The sequence below is a fragment of the Callospermophilus lateralis genome, chromosome 2, assembly GCF_048772815.1.
Source record: "Callospermophilus lateralis isolate mCalLat2 chromosome 2, mCalLat2.hap1, whole genome shotgun sequence".
In the NCBI taxonomy this organism is placed as follows: Eukaryota; Metazoa; Chordata; class Mammalia; order Rodentia; family Sciuridae; genus Callospermophilus; species Callospermophilus lateralis.
In genome coordinates, this window is record NC_135306.1 from 182,704,659 (window position 1) to 182,730,688 (window position 26,030).

Consider the following 26,030-nt stretch of genomic DNA (forward strand, 5'->3'; position numbering starts at 1 on the left):
TCAATTAAAAGTAGGCAAAAATTATCAATAAGTTATTTACACAATAAGAGAAGAAACAATTGTCCATCTTAATTAATAAGCAAAGACACTAAAAAATAATGCCATAATGAGTTTTTATTTTATATCCATTAGATTCAGAAAAGTTAAAAAGGTAGATGATATCAAATGCTGTTAAAGAGAGAATAGTCAAGATTTTTTTTTTTTTTTTCAGTACTGGGGATTGAACTCGGGGGTGCTCTATCACTAAGCTACATTTCTAGCCTGCCCATCTGTCTTTCTTTGTTTCTTTGTTTCTTTCCTTCTTTTCTTCCTTCCTTCCTTCCTTTCAAATTGAGACAGGGTCTCACTAAGTTGCCCAGGCTGGCCTTAAATTTACAATCTTCCTTCCTCAGCCTCCCAAGTAGCTGTAATTACAGTTGTGTACCACCATGTCTGACAGATATACAAGATTTTAACAATCACACCATTGTGTTAAAAAAAAATAAAACAGAACTGGGCATGCCTGTAATCCCAGTGGTTTAGGAGGCCCAGGCAGGAGGTGTTCAAGTTCAAAGCCAGGCTCAGCAATTTAGTGAAATCCAAAGCAACTTGGTGAGACTCTGTCTCAAAATTTATAAAAGGGATGGGGGATATGACTCAGTGATTAAGCACCCCTGGGTTCAATCTCTGGTACCATAAATAAATAATAAATAAATAAAACAAGAAACATTCTTTAGTGCCATAATTACACAAAGCTTAACACATAAACAAGAGAAAAAAATTAAAAGACATACCCCATATACATACGTTACACATATACATTAATCAAACATATTAAAGATAGTTTCTGAAGGAGAAAAAGTTGGTGGAATAGGAGTGGGGTTTGGAGATAAAGGAGAAATAAAACGAAATAAAACTTAAATGAAATAAGAGGGTTGTCTTTCATAAACTAGGGACAGATAATGATCTGAGTGGTATGATTCACTGGCCTATCTGCACCAAAGTTCCAAAATAAATAAATAAATAGCAGGAACAAGCCTCAGGGAGATTTTCCCTCATAATCCCTGATTTACAAGGGCAGCACACCAACCTCTGAAATGCAAAGTCTCTAATTAGTTCCAGTCCAGAGATGACTGCCTTTCCAACTGGAGGCAAATTTGGGGATTTTAGTCACTCCCAAAGAGTGTTGATCTCACAGATGTTTAAGTGTCTGCCTTCATTCTTTTCAGCCCACACAGATAAAAGGCAAGACCACCCCTAAGAATGCATTTCCAAGGAGACAGTTTGAAAATCATCATTTTGACAAAAAGAATTAGCATCATCAGGGGGTTAGGAAACTGGCTTGAAGACCAGGAAGGAAATCAGAGATTTACTCACAATTGACTAGATGTTCTTTTAAATAATTCTCCCCCTGCCTGTAGTTTTCACACTGGTAAAGTGGAAGCATCCACTAGCAGGGAATTTGTAGAATGTATCCAAAGAAAACTGAAACAAGTATCAAGAGAATGTTTAAAATCTTGTGGTTATGAAAATAGGTATCTTGAGCAAGTAACAGATTGAATGTAATGGAAATATCTTGATCAGAGCTTATCTGGAGTTATCTTTGCAGGTGTTTATTTTTTGAAGGGGGAAGTGTTTAGAGGCTTATAATATTACCAAGCAGTGAAACAGTCACTTGTAAGCACTGAATGAACATGTTTAGAAGAATGTGGGGCCAAGGAATTATTCTGTGTATCCATCTCCAGCAGGCTTCTGAGGAAGAGAGTCAGGTCCAGCCTTAAAGGCTTCATTCTTTATATTTTGACAGGGCTGGGATGGGCTGGGAGATATTATATTTCACTGCGCTGACATAACAGGATAAGATATTAGCTAATATGATAACAGTATGAGATGAGAGTTAGATGATTTCAGGGGCTTGTTGGGGAAAATGAAACCAGACACTGAAGTGACAGTATAATTACACAAGAATAGGATTGGCTGAGGGGGTGCGTATACCTTTCCCAGTGGGTTTTGAAATTTCATTCTGTTCTCTGCTCAACTTCTCATGTTTTTTTTTTTTTTTTCCCCTAAAATTAGTTGTACTATGTTGTGAATCTCACTAAACTCAACTCTTTTCTGGAAAAGGTGAAGGGGATCGAAATTGATTTAACAGCTGGAAGGGAAAGATGGGTAAAGTTGCTGGTAAACAATTTGGCAATCTGGGTACCACCTATTTGTCCCACTAATAAATATGGTAAGACAGAGTAAGAGAAACCTGAGTTTGAATTCCAACTCTCTTACCTTCTGGATGGGTAGCCTAAAATGAGTTTCTTCACCTCTCTGAAAATACAATTCGATTTCTCATTTGAACAGAGTTCAAATGTCTAAAGATTTAAGAGCTAATATCCACATAACAGCAGACCCTTCTTAATTTAGAAATACACCATTGGTTCCTGGGAGTCTCACCTACATTCACAAAGTAGTCAAAACTGCAAAATGCCCTGACCTTCCACATCTGCTTCCCGCTGAGCATCCTGGAGATGCCTTACAGATGTGGCTAAGCACAGCCAGAAGACAATGCCAATGCCAAGCATGGTGATCAGCCCCATGATGACTCAAAGTTTGGGAGTAATTTGTTATGCAGCAATAGACCACAAATACAAATTTCCTTACAGGGTGAGGTTCTTCCATACCACAACACTGATGTGTTGGAATGGCTTTGGCACTGGGCAGCAGGCAGAGGCTGAGGGACTTTGAGGAGAATGTTAGTGGAAGCCCAGAGTCTTCAAGAAACTGTTAGTGGAACCCTGACGGTCTTTGAGAAGGTTACAGGGAAGGACTTAATGGGAAATGGGGAAAATGTTATTGAAAACTGGAGGAAAGAGGTGATTGTTATGTAGAGGCAGAAGCTTAGTAATACTGTTAACTGCAGTCATGTGGAAAGAAGAACATGTGTGGTACTAAGAACATTTCCTGGTAGAATGGGGTTTCATTATTGGTTTTTGCAGTGCTATGAATGGAGCCCAGGGTCTTGTGTATGATAGGCAATAGTTCAACCATTGAGCTACATCCCCAGTCCTCCTGCAGAGTCTTGAAAATTCTGGCAATATCTTCTGGCTAGATATACCAAAATGTGAAAAGAAAGGGATTATCTAAAGAAGGATTTAGGAAAGGAAAGAAAGAAAGAGAATCTAGAACTAGCTAGGTTCTAAAATTCCCAGCTTCTCCACATGGCAAATGATGCTAAAACAAAGAAACTGTTTCCAGTCATAGATTAACTCCAGAATGCTACCAGAAAAACATCACCAATTGATGAAGTGAGAGTATGGCTGTAAACCCCCTTTGTTTAAACCTTAAAAAGGTCTAAAGAGTTGATTTAGGGGAGCATGCAAACATAGGGTTTCAAAGATGACTTAGGGTATTGTACCTTAGCAGTTTCAACAGAGGGACTCCCCCATTAGAGGAAAAACTTATCTTGAAGAGATTTGTGGGTATCAGTTTTGTCCAATAGAGTGAAATCCATTAGATTTACAGGAGACTTAAAGAAAACTAAAGGTATTACATTGGCAACAACACTGCTAATGTGGATACATAGAGTACAAAGTGAAAGTGACCTTTGGGCTCCCTAAATTCTACTGGAAGGAAGCAAACCAACAAAACTATACAGCTGCAAACATGTGCTACTTTTAATATAAAAGGATGACTCAGAGAATGGAACCAAAGAATCCAAAGGGTGAAGTCAAGAATCATAGAAAGTTTTTCCCATGCAAGAGTAGACCTGAGCTATACCAAGGAAATTCATCAGATACCAACCTGGATTTAAGGATGCTATGGCTGAGTAACTCTTCAGATACTCCTATCTTCCCTCTTTTTTGAATAAGAATGTTTTTCCCAGTCATCTGAAGCCTGCCCCATGGTTGTTTTGGGATTATAAATGAGTTATAAATATGAAGAGGAACTACACTTGAGGAGTTGTACTTCTATACAGGAGACTTATCTGTACCCAAATCCAATTAAGGTGACAAGATTCTGGATTGACAACATAACTGGTTAAGATTTTTTGGGTCTTTGAGAAGTGAAAGTAATTGCTTTAAGAGATACACGAAATCGTTGGAGATCAAAGGGCAGACTGTGATATCTAGCCGCAAAGGTGGCTCCAAAGATTCTGTACCTCTTGGTATTTGTGCCTTTGTGTAATTTCTTCCCACACTGGATAGAGCTGATCTTGGTAACCAATAAGCTGTGTTGGAAACGATGGTGTGTAATTTTGGAGTTTAAGTCATACAAGACATAGCATTTTCCATCTTGTCCTCTCTTGCATCCAGGGCTTTGGGAGAATTCAACTGTTATGTCACTAGGACAATCAACAGTACTGTAGGAGGTGCTGAAGCCCCCTGCCTACAGCACACGTATGAACCATGTTGGAAGCATATCCTGCATTTATAGGTTAGCCTTCAGGAAACTATGGCCCAGTCAACAGCTTTTCTAAAATCTCTTGAGAGATCTAAGCCAGAGCGTTATGGTTTGGACGTGAAATGTCCCACAAACGCTCACATACATGTTAAGACAATGCAAGAAGGTTCAGAAGAGAAATGATCACGTTGTGAGAGTCTTAACCCAATCAGTGAATTAATCCCTTGATAGGATTAATTGAGTAATAACTGAAGTGTAGGGTCTGGCTGGAGGAGGTAGGAATTGGGGGCATAGATTTCAGGTATATATTTGTATCTGGCAAGTGGAGACCTCTCTCTCTGCTTTCTGATCTCCATATGAACTGCTTCCCTCTGCCACACTCTTTGTCCATGATGTTCAGCCTCACCTGGAGACCGGAGGAAAGGATCCAGCTTTCTATGAACTAAAACCTCTGAAACTGTGAGCCCTCAAATAAACTTTTCCTCCTCTATAGTTGTTCTGGCCAGTTACTTTAGTCACAGTGGTGAAAAAGCTGAGTAAAACACAGAGATACCCAGTTGAACCCTCCCAGATTTCTGGACCACAGAAACTGTGTGAGATAATATTTTGTTTTAAACTGCAACATTCTGAGAAAATTTGCTATGCAAGGGGTCTATCTCTGGATGTTTCCAAAGCTTCCAAATCTAGAGGGAACTGAATGGTTCTGATTTCCATGTAGAGGGGTACAGAAGATCCACCACATTGATATTGGCACACTATGAAACCAGAACTTTATGAAAACCCTTTCTAATAATTTCATCAGCTTCTGCCTCACAAACCCTGTCTTCACGGGCTCAAACAAAGATTGTAAAGTGTCAGATACTGAACTGCACAGTATTACATTTTAACTCTGTCAGGTTATGATTAAGGAAAAATAATAATAATGATAACAACAAGCATCTCCCTCCTCTCACCAAAGATCCTAAATGCACAAATGCCCTTTAAAGACATTGAAAAAATAGTTTCAGCCAAGTGAGGTGGCACATACTCATATTTCCAGAGTCCCAGCCTTTGGGAGGCTGAAGTAAGAGGATTACTTGAGCCCAGGGGTTCCAGGCCAGCCTGAACCAAATAATGAGACCCTGCCTCAAACAAAACCAAACAAACAAACAAATTTTTTTTTTCCAATGGAAAAAGATTCCTAAATGCAATAACATGTTTTTAAAGGCTAAATTGCTTCCTGTTTCGCTAGGGAAGGAGGTGGAAATAACCAGGTAAGAAACACTATTCACTAAATATACTAATGTTGGTGTTTGAGTTGGCATTGATTGCATTTTGTTTTCAGAACGGTGCATCAATCCTTGTTTCCAATGCAGACACAGAAATAATTTTCAGAGAAATGAATTGAAGGAAAAAAGAACTATATGAAATTGGAACAAAACAAACCTAATGCTCTTCAGAATTCTTTAGAATTGTTCTGAGGTTTAAAACAAAGTTTCTAAAAAATAAACATCTAACAAAATTGCTCAAAGATTAACCATATATTATCCACAGAGACACTCCTTGTACCCTAGTATTTTTTATGAAGATCATCTGGAAATTCTAGCTTAAAATTATGTAAGGAAATCAATGGAAAACTGACACCATTCCAACCCCTTCCATTCTTATCAACCATATTCCCTCCCCTATGTAAAAAGGCCCTTTTCCTCTCTCAAATACCAAAAAAAAAAAAAAAAAAAAAAAAGCTTTTCTGTGAATGAAAAGACATCAATATGGTCTAAATACAAGCAGCCAGACAAAAATACCCTATATATTTAAAATACATTTCAAAACCTCCTCTAAAGGGCCATTTCGAGCACTAACTATAATTTGTGCAGAAGTAATAATTAAAGCTTAAAGAACATTCAACAGTGCAGGCATCTTTACAATAACCCATGAGATAGGTGTTACTATTGTTCAACTTTGCAAAGTTCATTTTTTTTTTTTTTTTTTAAGATGGAAAACAAAATGATGAATTAACTTGAGTGTGACCACAATGCCGATTCAGTAGTGGTCCTAGGATTTGGGAGCCCTGGGCAATAAGTCTTCTAACACCAATCTTTTAAAGAGTCATGCAAAGATTTGGCACTTTAATCCTTTCTCTTGGAACCTAATGTGAATCTAGAGGGGCTCCTTCCATAAAGGAGTGAAGGAGTCAGACTGGAACTCTCACTGGACAAATACTCTGGATAGCTCAGTCTAACTCAAGTTAGGCTCTCGGGAAAAGGGTCTGGACCCCTAGGAGGCAGGAATACAAATAGACTTTGCAAACAGACAAAGCTTAGTCCGCTTAGGATGGGAAACGTTTGCTTGCACAGCCTGACTCTGAGATTCCCTGGGCCTAGGAGAGAGAACAAACATAGCCCTTCTGGGGCCGGTGGAAATCCTGAGAGGTCAGGTTCAGTATGGTAAACAACACGGTCCTGGCACCTTGTAGAACACTGGGGACTGTGCCTAGCAGCTGAAAGACCGAAGTCCACCCGGACCCCAGACTAGAAGAGGTTTATGGGGAAGACTGACACCTCCAGGGAGGGAGCGGGGGAGGCGGGGCCCAACGTCCGCCCCCGCAGCGAGCCGGAGACTGCATCCCTCCTCGTTTTGCCGGGGATGCTGCGATCCCGAGTGGCGGAGCTGAGCCCCGCGGGAAAAGCAGAAAAGGGCCGTTGCCACTTTAAGTGACTCAGGAAGTGAAAGGAGGACGCCTGACGGTGAGAGGAAAGTGGAACCGGGGCGGTGCGGGCCGGCGGCGGCCGCGATCTCCCCGGGCAGCGGAGGTCGAGCAGCGGCGCGGCGCAGCGCGGGGGCCGACGGGGCGCGAGCGGCCGCGCCGGAAGTGCCGGCAGCAGAGGAAGCGCTGCGCAGCGCCGCGCGAGCAGGCCGAGCCGGCGGGGAGGCCTTGAGCTCGCGGCCCGGCGAGGGCGGCCGCGGCCCCAAGCCCCGCTCCCGGACGTCGCGCGGCCCAGCCGAGTGGCGACTCCCGAGGAGGGGACCCCGGCGCCGGGGGAAGGGAAGAGAGGAGGCCGCGCCGAGGGGAGGTGGCGAGCCCGCGGTCCCGGAGGCCTCGGCCGCGTCACAGCACCCACATGGCCTCCGGAGTGGGCGCGGCCTTCGAGGAGCTGCCTCACGACGGCACGTGTGACGAGTGCGAGCCAGACGAGGCTCCGGGGGCCGAGGAAGTGTGCCGAGAATGCGGCTTCTGCTACTGTCGCCGGCACGCCGAGGCGCACAAGGAGAAGTTCCTCAGTCACCACCTGGCAGAGTACATCCATGGCGCCCAGGCCTGGACCTCGCGAGCCGGCGGGGAGGGGGCTGGGAAGGAAGAGGTCGGGGCCAAGGTGGAGCAGGACGGGGAGGTAGAAAGCGAGGCGGGGGAAGAGAGCGAGTCGGAGGAGGACAGTGAGTCGGAGGAAGAGAGCGAGACGGAGGAAGAGAGCGAGGACGAGAGCGACGAAGAGAGTGACGAGGACAGTGAAGAAGAAATGGAGGATGAGCAAGAGAGCGAGGCGGAGGAAGACAACCAAGAAGGAGAGTCGGAGGCAGAAGGGGAAACCGAGGCAGAAAGCGAATTCGACCCAGAAATAGAAATGGAAGCCGAGAGAGTGGCCAAGAGGAAGTGTCCAGACCATGGGCTGGATTTGAGCACCTATTGCCAGGAAGATAGGCAGCTCATCTGTGTCCTGTGTCCAGTCATTGGGGCTCACCAGGGCCACCAGCTCTCCACTCTAGATGAAGCCTTCGAAGAATTGAGAGTAAGTATTGGGTATTGAAGAGCAAAGGCCTAGGGGTCAGGACAGGTGGGTTTCAATTCAGATGACCTCGCAGTGACTACATTTGACTTGTCCCTCAAAAGCTAGACTATTCAACTTCCTGGGAGCTGTTGTTATTCACCCTTTTTGGTTGAACAACTTTGAGAATCACTTGAAGGTATGGCCATTAACCTGAAAAAACGTGTACATATGAAATCTAGTGTATAATTTCTGAAAAATTGCAAGCCTCTTGTCTCTTCATCCCAGGCAAAGCATTCTTTAAAAGTTTTTGACCCCCACTTTGGTCAGTCTCCAAAGCACGATCATTTGTCAAAACTAGTGCCTTGACCCAGAGTTTTTGATAGAGGGATCTCTGCTTCCTTAAAAACAGGAAACCATGATTTTGTCAAATAAATCCAAGCAGTGATTCCTCTGCAAGGAATACTCCCTAGGGTAGTGATTTTCATAATTACTTGATGTGAGTCTTGGATGCTGCTTTTTGGTTCTTCATGTGTGAAACTTGGTAGGAGTGTAAGAGGGCCAAGGCCAAATGGGGGTAGAAATGAATGTTCTCAGGTTTTCTGTCTGGGCTTTTACTTACCTTGAACTTTGCTGGTACTCTAAGAACAGTGTTTTGCAAGTAGTAGAATTTAGTAAATATTTGTTGAAAAAATGAATTTCCAAATGTATTTGTATTTTGGATGCTCACAACAAGCAAGAGAAATTGATGTTAATCAAGTTGAGAAGTTTGTGTGATCAGCATTAAGTGATCAGTACATTAGTAAATGTCATATTATGACAACTTTTGCTCCCTAAGCAACCTTACAGTTGCTAGCATTGAGATAAAAAAATTTTTTTTTGGTACTGGGAATTGCATCCAGGGGAATTTTACTAAGAGCCACACCCCCAATATTGTAATTTTTTTATTTTGAGACAGAACTTTGCTGAGAGTCTTGCTAGGTTGCTGAGGCAGGCCTCTAACTTGTGATCCTCCTGCCTCAGTCTCCTGAGTCTGGGATTGCAGGCATATGCCATTGCACCTAGCTGGATAACATATTTTGATAATGAAAATCCCTTGTATTGACATGTTTCCTTTATTATTGCTATTATTATTGTAAAGTACACATTCAGAAAGTATGTAAAAACATGCACAGTAACAATTATAGAGCAAATAGTGATATAACTTCCACCCAGGTAAGAAGTAGAATATTACTAGCAATATTGACACCACTTATACACTTTTCCAGTTACAGTCGTCTCTCTCCCCCATAGGTAACCACTATCCTGACTTTGGGGTAGTTTCCTTGCTTATCTTTATACTTCTACCACGTATATATACATTCCTAAATTTATTTGAACTTGACACTATTGGTATTATGTTTTTATTATACATTCTTTTGGGTTTTGCTTCAGTTTTTAAATGCAAGATTCATCCATTGAGTGTGATTCATTTTCGTTGCTGTATTGAAGTCTATTTTATGAATATGCTACAAGTTACTTATTCTGTCATAGATGAATATTCTTGAAGCTTTGGACTGTTACAATATCAGTATAAACATTCTTGTTTATGTGTCCTGGTATATGGTTACTTGTGTTTTTAAATAGATTATGAATCTGGGAGTGAAATTGCTGGATCACAGATTATGCCTATCTTCAGTAATATTAGATGCTACCAACTGTTTTCTAAAGTGGTCGTACCAGTTTGCACCTGCATGAAGAGTATGAGTTCCGCTTGCTCTATATTTTCACCACTACTTGCTGTTGGAGTTTTTCATTTTTGTCAATCTTATGGGCATTTAATGAATGGTATCTTATTGTAGTTTCTATTTGCATTTCTCTGGTTACTTATGACTTTGAGTATCTTTTGTATTTCCTCTTTTTTGTGAAGTACCCCATCAGATCTTTTGCACATTTTCTAATGGAGTGTGTATCTCTTTTTTTTTTCCTCATTAATTTATAGGAATTTTCCATGTATTTGTTCTTGATTTCTTTGTTGTTTTATATGGGTTTCAAATATCTTCTAATTTGTGTTTTTTCTTTTTTTTTTAAGTTCTTGAATGAAGATTTTAACAAGCTATAATTTATCAATACTTTATGGTTTGTGCTTTTTTGATCTTATTCCACTTAGTAATGATTTTTTTTAGTGAAAGTAGGGGTCTATTTCATTTTTTGCCCCCCATCCAGATAACCAGTTGCTCTAACAGCATTTATTGAAAAATAACACACTTTGCCAGGTGTGTGTGGTATGCCTGTAATCCCAATGACTTCCAAGGCTAAGGCAGGAGATTTGTAAGTTCAAGGCCAGCCAGGGCAACTTAGCTGGACCTTGTTTCAAAAAACAAAAAATTTAAAACAAGCCTGGGATTTTAACTCAGAGGTAGAACACTCCTGAATTCGGTCCCCAGCACTGCCAGGAAAAAAAAAAAAAATGCCCTTTATATGCTGATCTGCTATGCTGTCTCATATATCTAGTATTTGTGAGCATGTGTCTTGACTTTCTTTTCCATACTGTTATAGTATATTTCTCTGTGAACAAAATGTTTCTCAGTTACCATAGCTTTTAATATCTGGTGGAGCAGGTCCTTCTACTTTGTTCTTCTACAAGTGTTTCAGCCAGCCTTATTCTTTACATTTTGTAGAATTATGCTATATTTAAAAAAAATTGTTTATTAGTTGTAGTTGGATACAATACCTTTATTTTATTTATTTATTTTTATACGTTGCCAAGGATCGAACCCAGGGCCTCGCACATCCTAGGCGAGCACTCTACTGCTGAGCCACAACACCAGACCTATAAAAATTTTTTTTTCAAGATTTTTTGGAGGTATTTTTTGGGTATTGTATTGAATTTATAAACCAATATAAGGAGAATTAATATCATTACAATAAAAAGTCTTGTGGTCCATTTATTTAGGTTTTATTGCTTCAGTTATAGTTTTCATAAAAGATCCTTTGTGAAGTTTATTTTATATATTTCATAATTTCATATTGTAAAAATGTTTTTAATTTTTGCTGTTTAATTACGTATAGGAATTTGATTAGATTTTCCATATTGGGTTTTTCTTTTTTTTTTTTTCTTCGTACCAGGGATTGAACTCCAGGACACTCGACTACTGAGTCACATTCCCAGCCTTATTTTGTATTTTATTTAGAGACAGGATCTCACTAAATTACTTAGGAACTCACTAAATTGCTGAAGCTGGCTTTGAACTTGCCATCCTCCTGTCTCAGCCTTCTGAACTATTGGGATTATAGGTGTGTGCTACTGTGTTTGGCCTCCATATTGGTTTTTATATTAAGCTATCTGCTAAATTCTCTTACATATCCTAATAATTTATTTGAAGTATGATATATTTTATAGTTTTTAATAGATATGTTTCATCAGATTAAGAAGATTCTCTTTTAGTCCTAGTTTGCTAAGTTTTTCTCAGATATTTCTTAGATATTGAATATCAAGCTATTTTTCTGCATTTGTTGGAATGATCTATGTTGATGTGATGAATTAATTGATTTACTTTTTGTGATTAAATTAAAAATCAGAAATATGTTCACATATCTCTGAAGCCTCTGTTCTTTGCTTCTTCCACTAGCTGGTAACCATTTTTATTAATTCTTTGCTTATTCGGGTTTTTTTATTTTTTTGCTTGTTTGTTTGTTTTGTAAATAGAAGTGTATACATATGTATATGGCCTTATTTTCATCTCTTCATGTTTGTATGTTTTATAATTAAATCAACTTTGCATTTCTGGGATATATTTGACCCACCTTGGTTATGATGAAGTATCACTATGTTTTTGTATTTGGTTTATTAATAATTTATACAGTATTTCTTTTTCATTATATTTATCAAATTGCCTATAATTTTTGTTGAGGGGGGATGCTGGGGATTGACCTCAGGGGGCATAGGGCCTAATTATGTCTTAGAGGCTGGCCTGGAACTTGTGATCCTCTTGCTCACTAGGATTACAGGTGGGTGCCAAAGCCCCTGGCAGTTGTTCTTTTTTTGTACTGTTCTCATGAGGTTTTGTTGTCAAGGATATGCTGGCCTCATAGTCTAAAACAGGGTATAATATTTCTGACATGTCCTGTTCTCTCAATGTTCTAGAAGTATTTTTGTAAGATTGGGTATTTCTTCCTAAAAGTTTGATAGAACTAACCATGGATGTTATCTGGACCTTCTTTTCTCTCCCTCCTTCCCTCCCTCCCTCCCTTCCTTTCTCTGCTGGAGATCAAGCCCTGGGCCTAGAGCATGCTAGGCAAGTGCTCTATCACTTAGCTAAATCCCCAGCCCAATCAGGACCATTCTTTTCTCATATGTAGCTATCCTCTGTTTCTTTTAAGAGCAGTAGGCATATTGATTTGTAATCTTGTCTCTGATAATTCCAATATGTGAAGCATTTATAGAGCTCTATCTGCTGGTGTTTTTGATTTTTTTCTTTGAAATTATTTCTCTCTCTCTCTCTCTCTCTCTCTCTCTCTCACACACACACACACACACACACACACACACACACACACCCCTTTTATGCTTGACTGAGTAACTGAGTTGCCTTTAAAATATTATTTTTGGGGTCAGGATATGGTGGCATATGTCTGTAATTCCAGCAACTCAGGAAACTGAGGTAGGAAGATATCAAGTTTGAGGACAGCCTCAGTGACTTAGCAAGACTCTCAGCAACATAGTGAAACTTTCTCAAAAAAGTACTGGGAATGTAGTAAAGTGCCCCTAGGTTCAATCCCCAGTACCAAAACAAAACACCAAAAACTGTGGAGGCTCTTGAAGACTTGAATGAAGCTGTATTTTTCAATAGAAGATTTTGGCTTGCTTTTAAAGCTGAGGCCTGAGAATACAACTTCTGTAGAACTCCCTTAAACTAAATTAATTTTTAGAGGTTTCTAGGGCCAGATTTTCAGGAGGGCCTTCCCAGGGTTACAGTCTCTTTTTAAAGATATTTCTTTCATTCTCATTCCTTCTCTATTTTGTACAGCTTCAAAATACTCCCTCCAGTTCTTGGAGGTTCAGATAATGGCAAATTTACTTTTAGTTTGCCTTTACTCTGGATTTTACTCTTTGACAAGGATTGGAAAGGTAGAGAGTCTCAAGTCTATTATGAAAAGGATCTTCTTTAAATGTTCCAGTCCAAGCTGGCCATAAGCTTTGCTTTCTTTTACCACTTCCTCCCCTCCCACCTCACCTTCACTCCCAGCCAAATGCAGTCCATTTTCTGGGAACTAATAAGTATCTTCAGATCTAGGGCTACTTCTTGTAACTGTTTATTCTAACATTGGAACATTATTACTAACTAAACTATAGATTTTATTGAATTTCACCAGTTTTTCCCTGATGAGTTCTATTTCAGGATCCTATTCAAGACCTCACATTACATTTAAAAATTTTTGATGATCTTATTAGTTTTGAGAGTGTTAGCCAGGTATTTTGTAGCATGTTTCTTAATTCAGATTTGTCTAATATTTTCTCCTTGGTGAAACTATAATTATGGGTTTTTTGAAAGAATATTAAATAGCGTTTTGTGCTTTTTAGCACTGTTTCCTAGAAATCACTCCAAAGATTTACTCCTCCCAACTTCCCTCCCTCCCTTGCAGATGCAAATACTTTATTAGGTATTCATTAAATTAAGATACCATGTTTTTCAACATTACAACATTGATTTGGTTACTTTTCAGAAATCTGTTTCTGGATCTTTTTGAGTCTCCTCCTTGATTATATGTCATATTTTGCTGATTCTTTTTATGTCTCATAATTTATCATTTAATGCCAGACATTGTGTTTAAAAGAACTTTTAGAGACAAGTAATAATTTTTTTCTTTGTTTTTTATTTTATTTCCTCTGTGTGTTTGTACGCATACTAAGAATTGAACCTAGGGCTTCACATATATTTTTTTCTATATAACTCATATAACTATTTTTTTTCTCTTTCTCTTTAGAAAGGGCACATCATTTGCTCTCTTGGATGTGAGGGAGGGACTAAGACTGGGGAAGGGACTGATCATTCTGAATCAATAAAGATTTGAACATAGTGGGAGCTTAATTGCAACTTTTGTTTCAGTTCTCCTCTGGTTTAAAATATTTTAAATGAAATGCACATTTGCTGTTAGCCAGAGAGTAAGTCTTTTGGATTATTAAAAGCGATTCATTGTGATGATAGGTAAAAGAAGATTGTTGTTTTACTGCATTCATTCATTTGTCCAATAAGTATTATAGATTAGCTGAGAGTAGTACTCTCTAAAGTTGAGGATATAGCAGTGAACAAAGTGGAAGACGTCCCTACTTCTGCTGAGGTTTCATTGAATTAGAGGTAAATAGAGAAGAAAAAATAAGCAAAAATTTATGTATTATAAATTTTAAAAAATAAGCATAAAATGGAATTAGAAAGGTATGGGCATTATCCTAGCTCTGCATCTTACTTTTTGACCTTGGACAAGGTATGTAACAATTTGACTGTGTTTCCACATGTCTAAAATGGATATAAGAAATAAAATACATTTTTTTTTGTGTGTGTGTGTGAGAATGACATGACTTAACAGGTGATAAGAGACTATACCATTTTTAGCCCTCCATGAGTATTAGTAGTTATTATTATTAATATGAAGAAGCTATTTAAACATGTAAATTTAGAGTTGGGAGGAATTTGTACAATTCATGTTTTAATACCTCAGCACTGAATCAGGCTGTGAATGACTGATATTGGTGGTATAAGGCCACATTTTTGCTGAGGTTTGCTGATATTTAGGAAAAAAACAAATGTAACAGTATACCAGAATGGGAAGAAAACCAGAATTATTGTACATCAAGAGGGGAATAGGTGTAGAAGCAGCCTGCTTAGGCCAAATAGAGGTGAACACCCTGAAGAGGTTCAACCCTTCATCACCGAAACACTGTTTTGCTTTTCTCCTTGTCTTTGCTATATTGTAGTTCAACTCCATTGGATTTAGTCTCTGGAGAATTTTGTGGGCCTAATATTGAACTGAGCCTGGACTCTAGCTTTACACTAGAAAAATAGTTACACAGCATACTTGTCACTCATCTCGATCATGATTTCTCAACTCAAATATGCAGGTTTCTCTTACTTTATAATCTCTGGCTCTGGGTCATTGAGACAAAGGAACTTCATCTAATTTATAGATTTCCTGATATGGAAGTTCTCATGTTGTGAAGGGAATTTACATTTAGAGGTACATTTATTGAATTTTTTGTTGCAGCAAAAGTATAGTTAATCAGTACTCTTGGCCAGTAGGTGGTTCTTCTTTTTTTTTTTTTTTTCCCTTTTTTTTTGGTGCTAGAGATTGAACCCAAGGCTTTGGGCATGCTAGGCAAGCACTGTAACACTGAGCTACATACACCCCCAGCCTCTTGATCAGTAGTTTTAAAAATTATTTTGAATATAATCAACATTAGGCAAAATGTATTTTAATTGTGACCTTGTTCATACCCTTATGCACGCATATGATATACCTGTTAGATAATTCAAATGGAACAGTTTACTTGGCTGCCTATGATGTGTTGTATTTCTGTTTTGTTCAAAATTCTAGATCCTCCCACTACATTGATTTTATGGCACACTATGATCATGTCCTGTGGTTTGAAAAACACTTGTCTAGTTCACCCTAAAATAATCTGAAGAAAAGGAAGAGTCTTAGAAAGTGGCAAAGGGAGAAGTGGTTGGCATAATTCAGCAGGTATATAGCATCTGAAGAGTTCTTAACATGGCTTTGCTATGAACAATTTCAAAGGTTTGGAAGCCATACCCTCTTGCCTTTGAGTTTGCCTTTAAGTCATATTTGGGGAGAAACAGGTAAGTGATATTGGGAACAACTATAGGGGGAAATGGAGTAATTGAGGGGGTACTGGGAGCGGTAGCAGGATGGTTGGAAGGATAATAGGTTTATGCTTAGAACAACTGACTCTAGATGGGCTGAAGGTGGAGGGATGCCATGTTGTATCCCATAGTGGTCAGTGGTGCCTGTGGTAGGGAAAAGAAGGTTAAAGGTGTACTATAGTGTACCTATTTATATATTTTTATTTCTTCTAATTTTCTGAAAGGATATAGTACACTTTTTAATAAGAGCATGAAGAATTGGCTACACAGTAGTTTGACAAGTGTCTTTTTATTCAAAATAAGAAAAAAATCTAAGGTAAAGGAGATGGCTTGGTATCATTAGTTGGAGCCACTCCTAATTGGTTCTCTGGGACTCCCACTTTAGCCTAACATTCAGAATACACTTTTTTTTTTTTTTTAATTTTTAAATTTTTTCTTTTTTTTATTATTAGTTGTTCAAAACATTACAAAGCTCTTGACATATCATATTTCATACATTTGATTCAAGCAGTTTATGAACTCCCATTTTTACCCCGTATACATATTGCAGATTAACATCGGTTCAACATCCACTTTTTTACATACTGCCATACTAGTGTCTGTTGTATTCTGCTGCCCTTCCTATCCTCTACTATCCCCCCTCCCCTCCCCTCCCCTCTCCTCCCATCTTCTCTCTCTATCCCATATACTGTAATTTATTTCTCTCTTGTTTTTTTTCCCCTCACTTCCTCTTATATGTAATTTTGTATAACAATCAACAAATGGGCCAAGGACCTGAACAGAATGCGCTTTCTTAACCTGTTCTGTCTTAGAAATGAACAGGACAGGCAGTGCCCTAATTTTTTAGAGTTTACACTCTAGTGTGGGTGAAGTAGTTTTGGATGATGATATGTACTACGAAAAAAATAAATCATGGTTATGAAAGAGTCAGTGGTGTGGTGGGTATGGAGGGCATCTCTGACTATATAGTATTTGGGCAGAGACCTGAAGTATGAAATCTTGCAGAGATCAGGAAAACCTTCTATTGTGTTATCATTCAGTGGTGCTTACAAAGTCACAGCAGAGACAATTGGTTTGGTTCATAAACTTCCTAGAAGGGATTATTTGGCTTTGGAAGTGAGAGATTAACATTGTTCTAGCAATTGTAATGCAGTGTTAGCACAAATAGAAATACTCTATGGCTGAATCTGTGCTTATGGAGATCCATTTTTCAGTTACATTTTTCAGGGGATTTGATATTAACAGTGATAGAACTTTATTAGAGAGACTACAGGGCCTCTGCAGGGTTAGGTGGAGTAGGATACCCTCTTTTCTGTGGTATCCTGTGAATAGTGATCAGATAGTGTCTCTTACACTAGTCTGAAAATGTCTCTTTGCCTTTCCCTCATTCACTTTTATTTTCTTTTAGCACACCATAATTGTGTCTTGTTAAGTGTTTGGACTCTTCTACAATCTTTTTTTTTTTTTCCCTTGGCTGGGGCTTGAACCCAGGCAGGTGCTCTACCACTGAGCCCTTTCATCAACCTTAACTCCTAACATTATATTTTATAATCTAAGAAATTTTTTAAAGGCCTGGGAGAAAAGAGGTTAAGGCAGAAAGGAAGGTGAATGTGAAGTCTAGAGAGATGAACTTTGGTGTTGGGAGGGCAGCAAGAAAGCTATTATAGGATAAAGTGGAGTGAAAGAGGAATAATAGGAGGTGAGGTCTGCAAAGTAAACTGTTTATCTGTCTTGACTCCACATTTGAATCACTTGTGGGTGGGGGTTGTTTAAAGAGTAACTGTGATTAGTTTCATCCTAGCCAATCAAATCAAAATCTCTCAAGATGGGGCCCAGGGATATGTGTGTATATTTAAATAAACTTCTAACTTTTAGTATTGTTTTAATTTTCAGCAAAATTATACAGATAGCTTAAAAGAATTCCTATATGCTGAATGTTGTTTCCCCTATTATTAACATCTTACTTTAATGTGATACATTTGTTACAGTTAATGAACCAATATTTATACATTATTAACCATAGTTCATAATATACTCATATTTCCTTAGTTTACCCCAGGGTCCTTTTTCTGTTCTAGGAGTTCACCTAGGATACCACATTAGGTTTAGTCACCATGTCTTCTGGTTATTTGGTTCTGGGGATTGAACCCAGGTGTGCTTTACCACTGAGTTACATCCTCAGCTCTTTTCTAAAATTTTTTTTTTTTTTTTTAATTTTTGTGACAGGCTCTTGTCAAGTTGCAGAGTCTCACTAAGTTGCTGAGGCTGGTCTTGAAATTGTGATCCTCTTGCCTCAGCCTCCCAGTCACTGTGACTATAGGTGTGTGCTACATGCCCGGTTGTAAATTTTTAGAAAGACAACCACAGCAGTAAGGGTCCATACAATTAACATGACTTTTTACTGTCAATGTCTGAGAGATAGGGGATCTTCTCAGGTTCTGAAATTTCTGACCCTCTTTTTCTGTGGTATCCTGTGAATAGTGATCAGCTAGTGTCTCTTGCACTAGTCTGAAAATTTATCTTTGCTTTTCCCTCATTCACTTTTATTTTCTTTTAGCATAGCCTAATTCAGGAATAGTGATTAAAAATAATATTACTTGGGCTGGGGATGTGGCTCAAGTGGTAACGCGCTTGCCTGGCATGCGCAGGGCGCTGGGTTTGATCCTCAGTGCCACATAAAAATAAAATAAAGATGTTGTGTCCACTGAAAAACTGAAAAATAAATATTAAAAAATTCTCTCTCTCTCTCCTCTCTCTCTCTTTAAAAATAATATAACTAGCTAGCACCTATATACTATCGTGTGCAGGCATTTTTTAAGTGCTTTGTATATATTAACTTTTGTAATCCTCATGACAACCCCAAATGTGCGTTCTTCTATTATATCTACTTTACAAAAGAGGAAACTTAGGCATAAGAGAGGTCAGATACTTGTCCAGGATCATACAGTTGGAAATTGGCAGAGCTTAGCCTGGGGTTTGAACAGCCCACCTTTAGAGAACAGGTATAGGTTTTTAATGCTTTTTCTCCCAAGACTCCAGTGATCTCCTTTTTCTCTTCCTTGACCTTCCAATTAAATAGAATGAATTGAGAGGCATTTTATACAGTTACACAATTGATTTTCAGAGTAAGGTTGCTGATGTATTGAGTTCCTCTGGGGATAAAGGACTGTATACCTTTGACACCAACCTTTTAACCACAACATACTACATGGAGTTTTCCCTGTCTGCCTGTCCATTAGTGTACCCAGTTCAATTTGGGATGACAGCTCAGTTTCATGCACTGAACTCCTATTGGTTGTTTTAAAATCCAAAACAGGGACTAAACTTGCAGTAGGAAGGAGTACAGATGTTCATGGACCTCTCAGAAAAGGAGAGTATAGACAAAGAACCTGAAATAAAAGCTTTAGCCCTGATATATGGAATAGAGAGAAGTCCTGGCCCTGGAGAGATGGATCCTATTACTTGTATGTGTAAATGTGTATGTATGTATATATGTATCATTGTGATAGGGATTAAGCCAACATGGTATTGTGGGGGTGAGTAAAAGTTGATATCTTTTTTAGATGTCAGAACTAATCAAGAATGAAAAAACAAAATACTCCAAATATATTAAAGGCTTAATCCATAATTTATAGCAAATAAGCACATGGCAATGACTTTGATGTATACTCTAGTATGCTAGATAATTCTTATTGAACATTTAATTATATATTAAACTCACTTCAGATGTGTTTAGCTAGTTTTCTTTTAATCAGCTAGTAATTTGTTTTTAACTTCAGTAATGGTATTACAGAAAACTTCCATTATAATATGTCCAAACTGTAACATATAGTTAGCTTCAGTTTCAGAGTCTTTTATTTTTTAAAGTTAATTTTATTTATCTCTGTTTTTGAGCACTTACTTTGGTGAGATGTGTAGCACATACTGAAAAGAATAAGAAGAGGTTTTTACTTTAGAAAGCTTGTATCCCATCAGGAAAGAGAGTCTTTTTTTGTGTGTTAAGTATTGGAAGAGAGGCACAACAGTATGATGTGTGACTTTAGAGAAAAGAAAAAATATTTTTAATTGGAGGGTATGGAACCAGGAATGGTTTCTTGGAAGAAGTGGTATTTGATATAGACTTTAAGAGATGGGTAGAGCTGGACACAGTGGCACATGCCTGAAATCCTGGCGGCTTGGAGCCTGAAGCAGGAGGATCATGAGTTTGAGGCCAGCCTCAGCAACTTAAGGAGGTCTTAAGCAACTTTGTGAGACCCAGTCTCAAAATAAAACTGGCTGGGGATGTTGCTCAGTGGTTAAGCGCCCCTTTGTTTAATCCCCGGTACTAAAAGATTAAAAGACGGAATAAATAAATAAGTAAAAAATGGGCAGGGTTTTACAAGGTAGGTAGAGGCTGTTCAGGTAGCCCTTCTCTCTGTTCCCATAACAACAGCTTGTGCACTATTTTTTTTTTTTTTTAGTAATAGATGGATACCATGCCTTTATTTTTATTTTTATGTGGTGCTGAGGATCGAACCCAGTGCCTTCCACATGCAAGGCAAGTACTCCACTATTGAACTGCAAGCCCAGCCCCTTGTGCACATTTTTGTCCCACAAAATATTGTAAACTGTTTCAGTATTAACTCTTTCCATGTCTGTCCTCTATGGGTTAAGGACTATATGTTATTGATCTTTGTGTTCCTGACACCTAGCACAATGCCTGCTAGATAGTTAGATACATGTGAAATACTTAGTAAATGGTATGATATGAAGTTTAATAATTTCATCTTAATCCTAGGACATTAATGAAGGCTGAGAGTTTGCATAGGGGCTTAGCATATCAGTATTTATATTGAAATTTAGTTCAGATACATCTAAAGTAATGAAATAACTTGGGAAAATTCAAAATAACAGCAACTCAAACAAGATAGTTATTTATTTCTCTCTCATGTAAAACAAGTCTGAATGAAAGAAGTCTAATAAGATTGGAAGAACCATGAAGTTAAGAGGTATTTAGACTCTTTCCTGCTCCTCTTTGTCATCCTTAGGGTGTAGTCCTTCTTATGGACCAAGATGACTGCTGAAGGTGCAGCCAGTTCTTCCAAATCAGAAAAGTGAAGGCATACTCCTCTTTTTAAAGGAAGCTCTCCAGCAGCTCTCCCTTACTCTTCTCCTCTTTGTATTTTAGGTCCAGTGAACCCTTGCAGGGTATAACCAATATGAGTGGTAGATTTTGAGGATTGAAAATGCTTACCTTTGGCTGAGGTTATGACACTATGGAACGTTTAATTATGTGTTAACTCACTTCAGATGTGTTAGATTAGGTAATTTTAGTTCAGGTAATAATCTTTTTTAACTTCAATAATATTATAGAAAACATCCATTGTAATATGTCCAAACTTTTAAGATAGTTAACTTCAGTTAACTGTCCCACACAGTATGTCCAGCTAAAAACTGAGGTTCTGTTACTAAAGAAAAAGTCTTTGCCCCAGTTGTCTTTGCAGTCTGTGAGTTTGATTTCTGGCACTTGTACTTCCTAGCTGTGTCATGTTGGGTGATTCATTTGGCCTCTCTGAGTCCTGGTTTCTTATTCTGGGCATAATTGTTTCTCATGAGTGGGTTATAGTGAGGAGAAGTAAGATCACAGATCTTGTAAGGAGCTTAACATGGTGCCTACAGTATAAGAAGATGTTTAGCAATTGTGGCTCTTTTTTATTACCATTAAAGAGCCATCTAAGGTTCTGCTCTGAGTTCAGTTCTAGACAAGTTAGTCTGGCAGCAGTAGATGTTCTGGACACCAAGTTTTCTTTGGGTGAAAACTGTTCAGCCCCCTCTCCTTCTGCTCCTTCTGCCTGCTTTAATCTGGTGAGTTGATAGGCTGTTGAAAAACTCATCTTCAGAGAAGAAGCTCCTATATATTTCAGTGTCCTGCTGGTGCCTTATGCATTAGCTAAACAAAACACAGTTGGTAAGTCTAATTTTAGGTTCACAAGTCTTGCTGGTTGTCCTCTTTAGATTTTGTTTTACATTTTGAACTGTGGGAAATTTTTATAGAAGACTATGGGAGGCTGAATGTAAGAAGTCTAATAAGGTTGGAAGGACCATGAAGTTAAGAGGTATTTAGATTCTTTCCTGCTCCTCTTTGTCATCCTTAGGGTGTAGTCCTTCTTATGAACCAAGATGACTGCTGAAGGTGCAGCCAGTTTTTCAAACAGAAAAGTGAAGGTCACACTCCTTTTTTTTTTTTTTTTTAAATTTATTTCCATTAAAGAGCCATCTAAGTTTCTGTTCTGAGTTTAGTTCAAGACAAGTTAGTCTGGCAGCAGGGGTAATTTACCCTCTACTTTTGGGTTAGAAAGTATCCTCTATTTTCTCTCCCATAGGCAGTTATGAAGAGAGGTAAGGGTAAGTTTATTATAGGCACCCTTACTCTTCTCCTCTTTGTATTTTAGGTCCAGTGAACTCTTGAAGGGTATAACCTGTATTGAGTGGTAGATTTTGAGGATTGGAAATGCTTACCTTTGGCTGAGGTTATGACACTAAGAGACAAGTAGAAACTTTTCTGTTGAATTTTGAGAATGTTCTATAGATGAGAAAAAATAATAGCTGTCATTTATTGAGCAGTTTGAGATCAGTTGCTTTTCATACATTACTTAATGTGATACTCAGTATAACTCTGTACCAAGCTGTGATGTTATGATTCCCATTTTGTAGGTGAGGAAACTGACACTCAAAGAGGTTAACTTTGGGTGGGTGTTACCCAGCTTGTCAGTGGAAGGACTTGGATTTGAATCCAAGTCTGACTTTGAAGTATATATTCTTTCTAACATCTCATTTGCCTATACTCTCAATTATTGCCACTCACATTAAGCTTTCTAAGTCGCACTGACATATTCTCTTGATGTTTACTATCTATATGAAGGCATTTTTTATGTAAATATTCCAAAATCATTTTTTTCCCATTTCTTTGAAGATTTTGAGACACGTCCTGCAAAGTTGCTTAGGGCATCCCTAAATGCTGAGTCTGGCTTTGAACTTGTGATCCCCCAAGTTCCTGGGATTGTAGACTTGTGCCGTCATGCCTGGCTGGTACTATAAACTTTTTACACATTATTTCACTTAATTTTTACCACAGTTTTTTCACATACAGTATTTATTTAAGGTATGTTTATATGTTACTTGAAGTTAATGACATAATTTTTTTTCTTTTAAGCTCTTCACTTATTCAACATATGTTTATTGAAGGCTTGCAATTTGCCAGGTGGAAGCTGGTTCTGCAAGGCTCAGGAGTAACCCAGGAGGCATAGAATCTCATCTACACATGCCTGATATTATACTAAAGCTGAGAACCTTAGATCACATGCTATCTGGGGTTTTATTCCTGGGGGAAGCTTGACTCACTTGGCTGAAGAGTTGTAGGACTTCCTGTCTAGGAGGAACAAGAATAGCCTTAGTGACCTGACTTTTTCCTTTTTTCTTGCTAAGAGTTCTCAGAGTTAACTGTAGAAAGTGCTGGAAATGTAACATCCTGAGATAAGCCTAGATTCCATTTTTGTTCCTCCTAGACAGGAAGTCCTGCAACTAACACAAATACATGGAACTAAATCTAAAACCCTTCTTCTATCATCCCTAATACCAATCCCAGTAGTTATTACTTTTCTTTTACATACTTACATCACCTATAGAACATATGTTTATTATGTATATTATTTTACAATTTTTTTTTAATTTTACACTATGTCTTGCTGTATGTATGGATCTACTTTATTCCTTTTATTTGCTATAAGGTATTCCTTAGTTTGTTAATTACATAGCTTATTTAGCCTTTCTCTATGTATGAATGCTTAGGGTGTTTACAGTTTTCAGTATTACAAGTAATGTTGCAATAAATATCTTTGTGCATGCCCCCTTGAAAGATGAATCAATGTTTCTCAAGAGGAAAGGAAAAGTGGACTTGCTAGGCATGTGACTTCAGAGAAGCATTTCCATTTTACACTTTAGTCAGCAATATATGGAAGCCCCCAGTTTACCTTAAACCCCTTAACACTTGCTGTTATTAGATTACTTTTTTTTTCAGTCTGATGGGTAAGAAATGATATCTTGATTATGAGTAAGTTTAAACATCTTTGGATGTATTTATTAACCATTTTACATTTCTTCTATGTCCATGCCCTTTTGTTGGGATTTCTTTGGGGTTTAATTGTCTTTTTCTTATTAATTTACAGGAATTCTTTTAATATTCATGATTAATCTCTTCTGTTGTACATGTTATAAATTTTTTTATTTTTCATTGTTCTGATCCTGGTTTTGCTGCTTTTATTTGGGGGAACAGTTGAGAATTCACTATCTCCTTTTATTGTGTTATCATGAAATGCTAATTAAAGGGTGTATGAGCTCTGTGATTTTTGGGGATCCTCATTTTATTTCTACCAGATATTATTCTTAGCTGTAAAGTGAGAATACACTATCTTTTAGAGTTACTGTGAAATGCCAATGAAAGAGCATATGAATATGTTTCAGAGAATAAAAAATAACTTAGTATGTAAGGTATTTTTTTTTTTTATCATGACTCACTTCTAGAAGCTGGCTTTTGTGAAGCCTTTTACACTTCCACAAATTGATCAATTTCTCAGGGGTAGGTGTCACAGCATGGTGCTTGTCTCTTTATTCTGTACTTTTTTGGGGAAAGAAAATAGTACATAAACAAGATATGTTCACATTGAACTGTGTTGTTGGAATGCATTGGTGGATGAAGGTGCAGTGTGGATATCAGGAAAGTCCCACTTCTTCTCTAGTCATAATGCTTGCCTCAAGATTGATACTCATACTCGGATGCCACCTTCAGACCTAGATAGACCCATGTTCTGTGTTCCATGCTTTTGAAGTCCCCTCCTTTGACCATGCCCGTCACCTTCCTGTTACCCGAGTACCCAGGATCCAAAAATTATTCGATAAAATGTCCTGAGCCTGCTCTGTGGTCCTATGGAGACTCTTCCTGAGTTCATCTGCTTGCAGATGGACCAAAGGCATTGAACCCCACCCCTGGTATATATGTATCCCTAGGTTTCAGGTGTGGCTAAAGGGACTGTTTGAGAGGTGTCTTCTCAGAGCTTGGACAGTAAATAGCTTGAACACCTGTGTACAAGGCTCCTTGGGGTACAGAAAGGGACTGGAGAATGGAAGAAAGCAGGGATTGGGTGGGGAGGATTTGGATCGGCATCCTCCATACCAGCTCTGCAGCTGTCAGGGTCAGGTCTGCCCAGAAGAGCCTTTCTCTTTTGACCAGCTGCTTTTTTTAATGTTTTTTTTTTTTTTAAGCCATTGGGGAAGGTTTTCTTCACCACTCATTTAGAGGCTGAGGATAGCATTCTCAACATAGAGCCCAATTAATCTTTGAGAATAATTCTCAGAGAGTCAGCTGGGGAGGCCAATGGGTGAATTTCCTGATTGGAGATGCTCTTCAGGTGCTGCTGCCTGTCCCTAGGCGAAGGCAAGCCGCCTGTGCTTTGTGTAAAGGAGGAAGGATTCTGCTGACACTCTGCATTTTTATGAAAGAAGGTGAAGGGCTCCCTTATCTTTCTGTACAAGGCACATCTGCCTGCAAACAGACTGTCTGCTTCTTAGGAATTCCTTCCGTAGTTCTGTTTTGCTGAAAGGTTCAAGGCCCAGTTTGCTACATTCCTTTCTGTTTTTAGAGCCATGGGGAAAGTCATAACACATTAGGCTTTTGCTGAAGAGTTTAAAATGGGTGCTGGCAGCTGGGATGGAGTGAAAGAGAGCTTTCCAGGGACAAATGACCTGCTTGTTCAACCAATGAGAAGCAGAGTAGAGGAATGATATCACTAGACAGGCTTTATTGTCTGATCATCTGGTAAAAGCAGGATTGTCTGACAACTTAACCCTTTTTTAGGTACTTCAGATCTCTCTCACTCCCTCATATGTGACCTCTAGATTCCTTTTCCCAGCTGTCTTTTTCTGAGACCATAGAGATTAAAGATTGTTTATAACTCCCCTAATTTCTGCAATCATTTTAAGAAGTAGAAATTAGTACAATGTAGAACCATAGTTAGCATAGAAA

The 26,030-nt window shown here is 38.5% G+C and overlaps 1 protein-coding gene across 1 annotated transcript in view; it reads left to right on the forward strand.

Moving 5' to 3' along the window:
* Nucleotides 1-7,102: 7,102 nt before the first annotated feature.
* Trim44 (tripartite motif containing 44) overlaps nucleotides 7,103-26,030 on the forward strand; it is a 127,902-nt gene continuing 108,974 nt past the window's right edge. Inside the window, exon 1 of the mRNA XM_076847062.1 lies at nucleotides 7,103-8,138. Within this exon, the coding sequence (XP_076703177.1) occupies nucleotides 7,473-8,138 (666 nt within the window). The 5' untranslated portion in view covers nucleotides 7,103-7,472. The remainder of the gene's footprint in view (nucleotides 8,139-26,030) is intronic.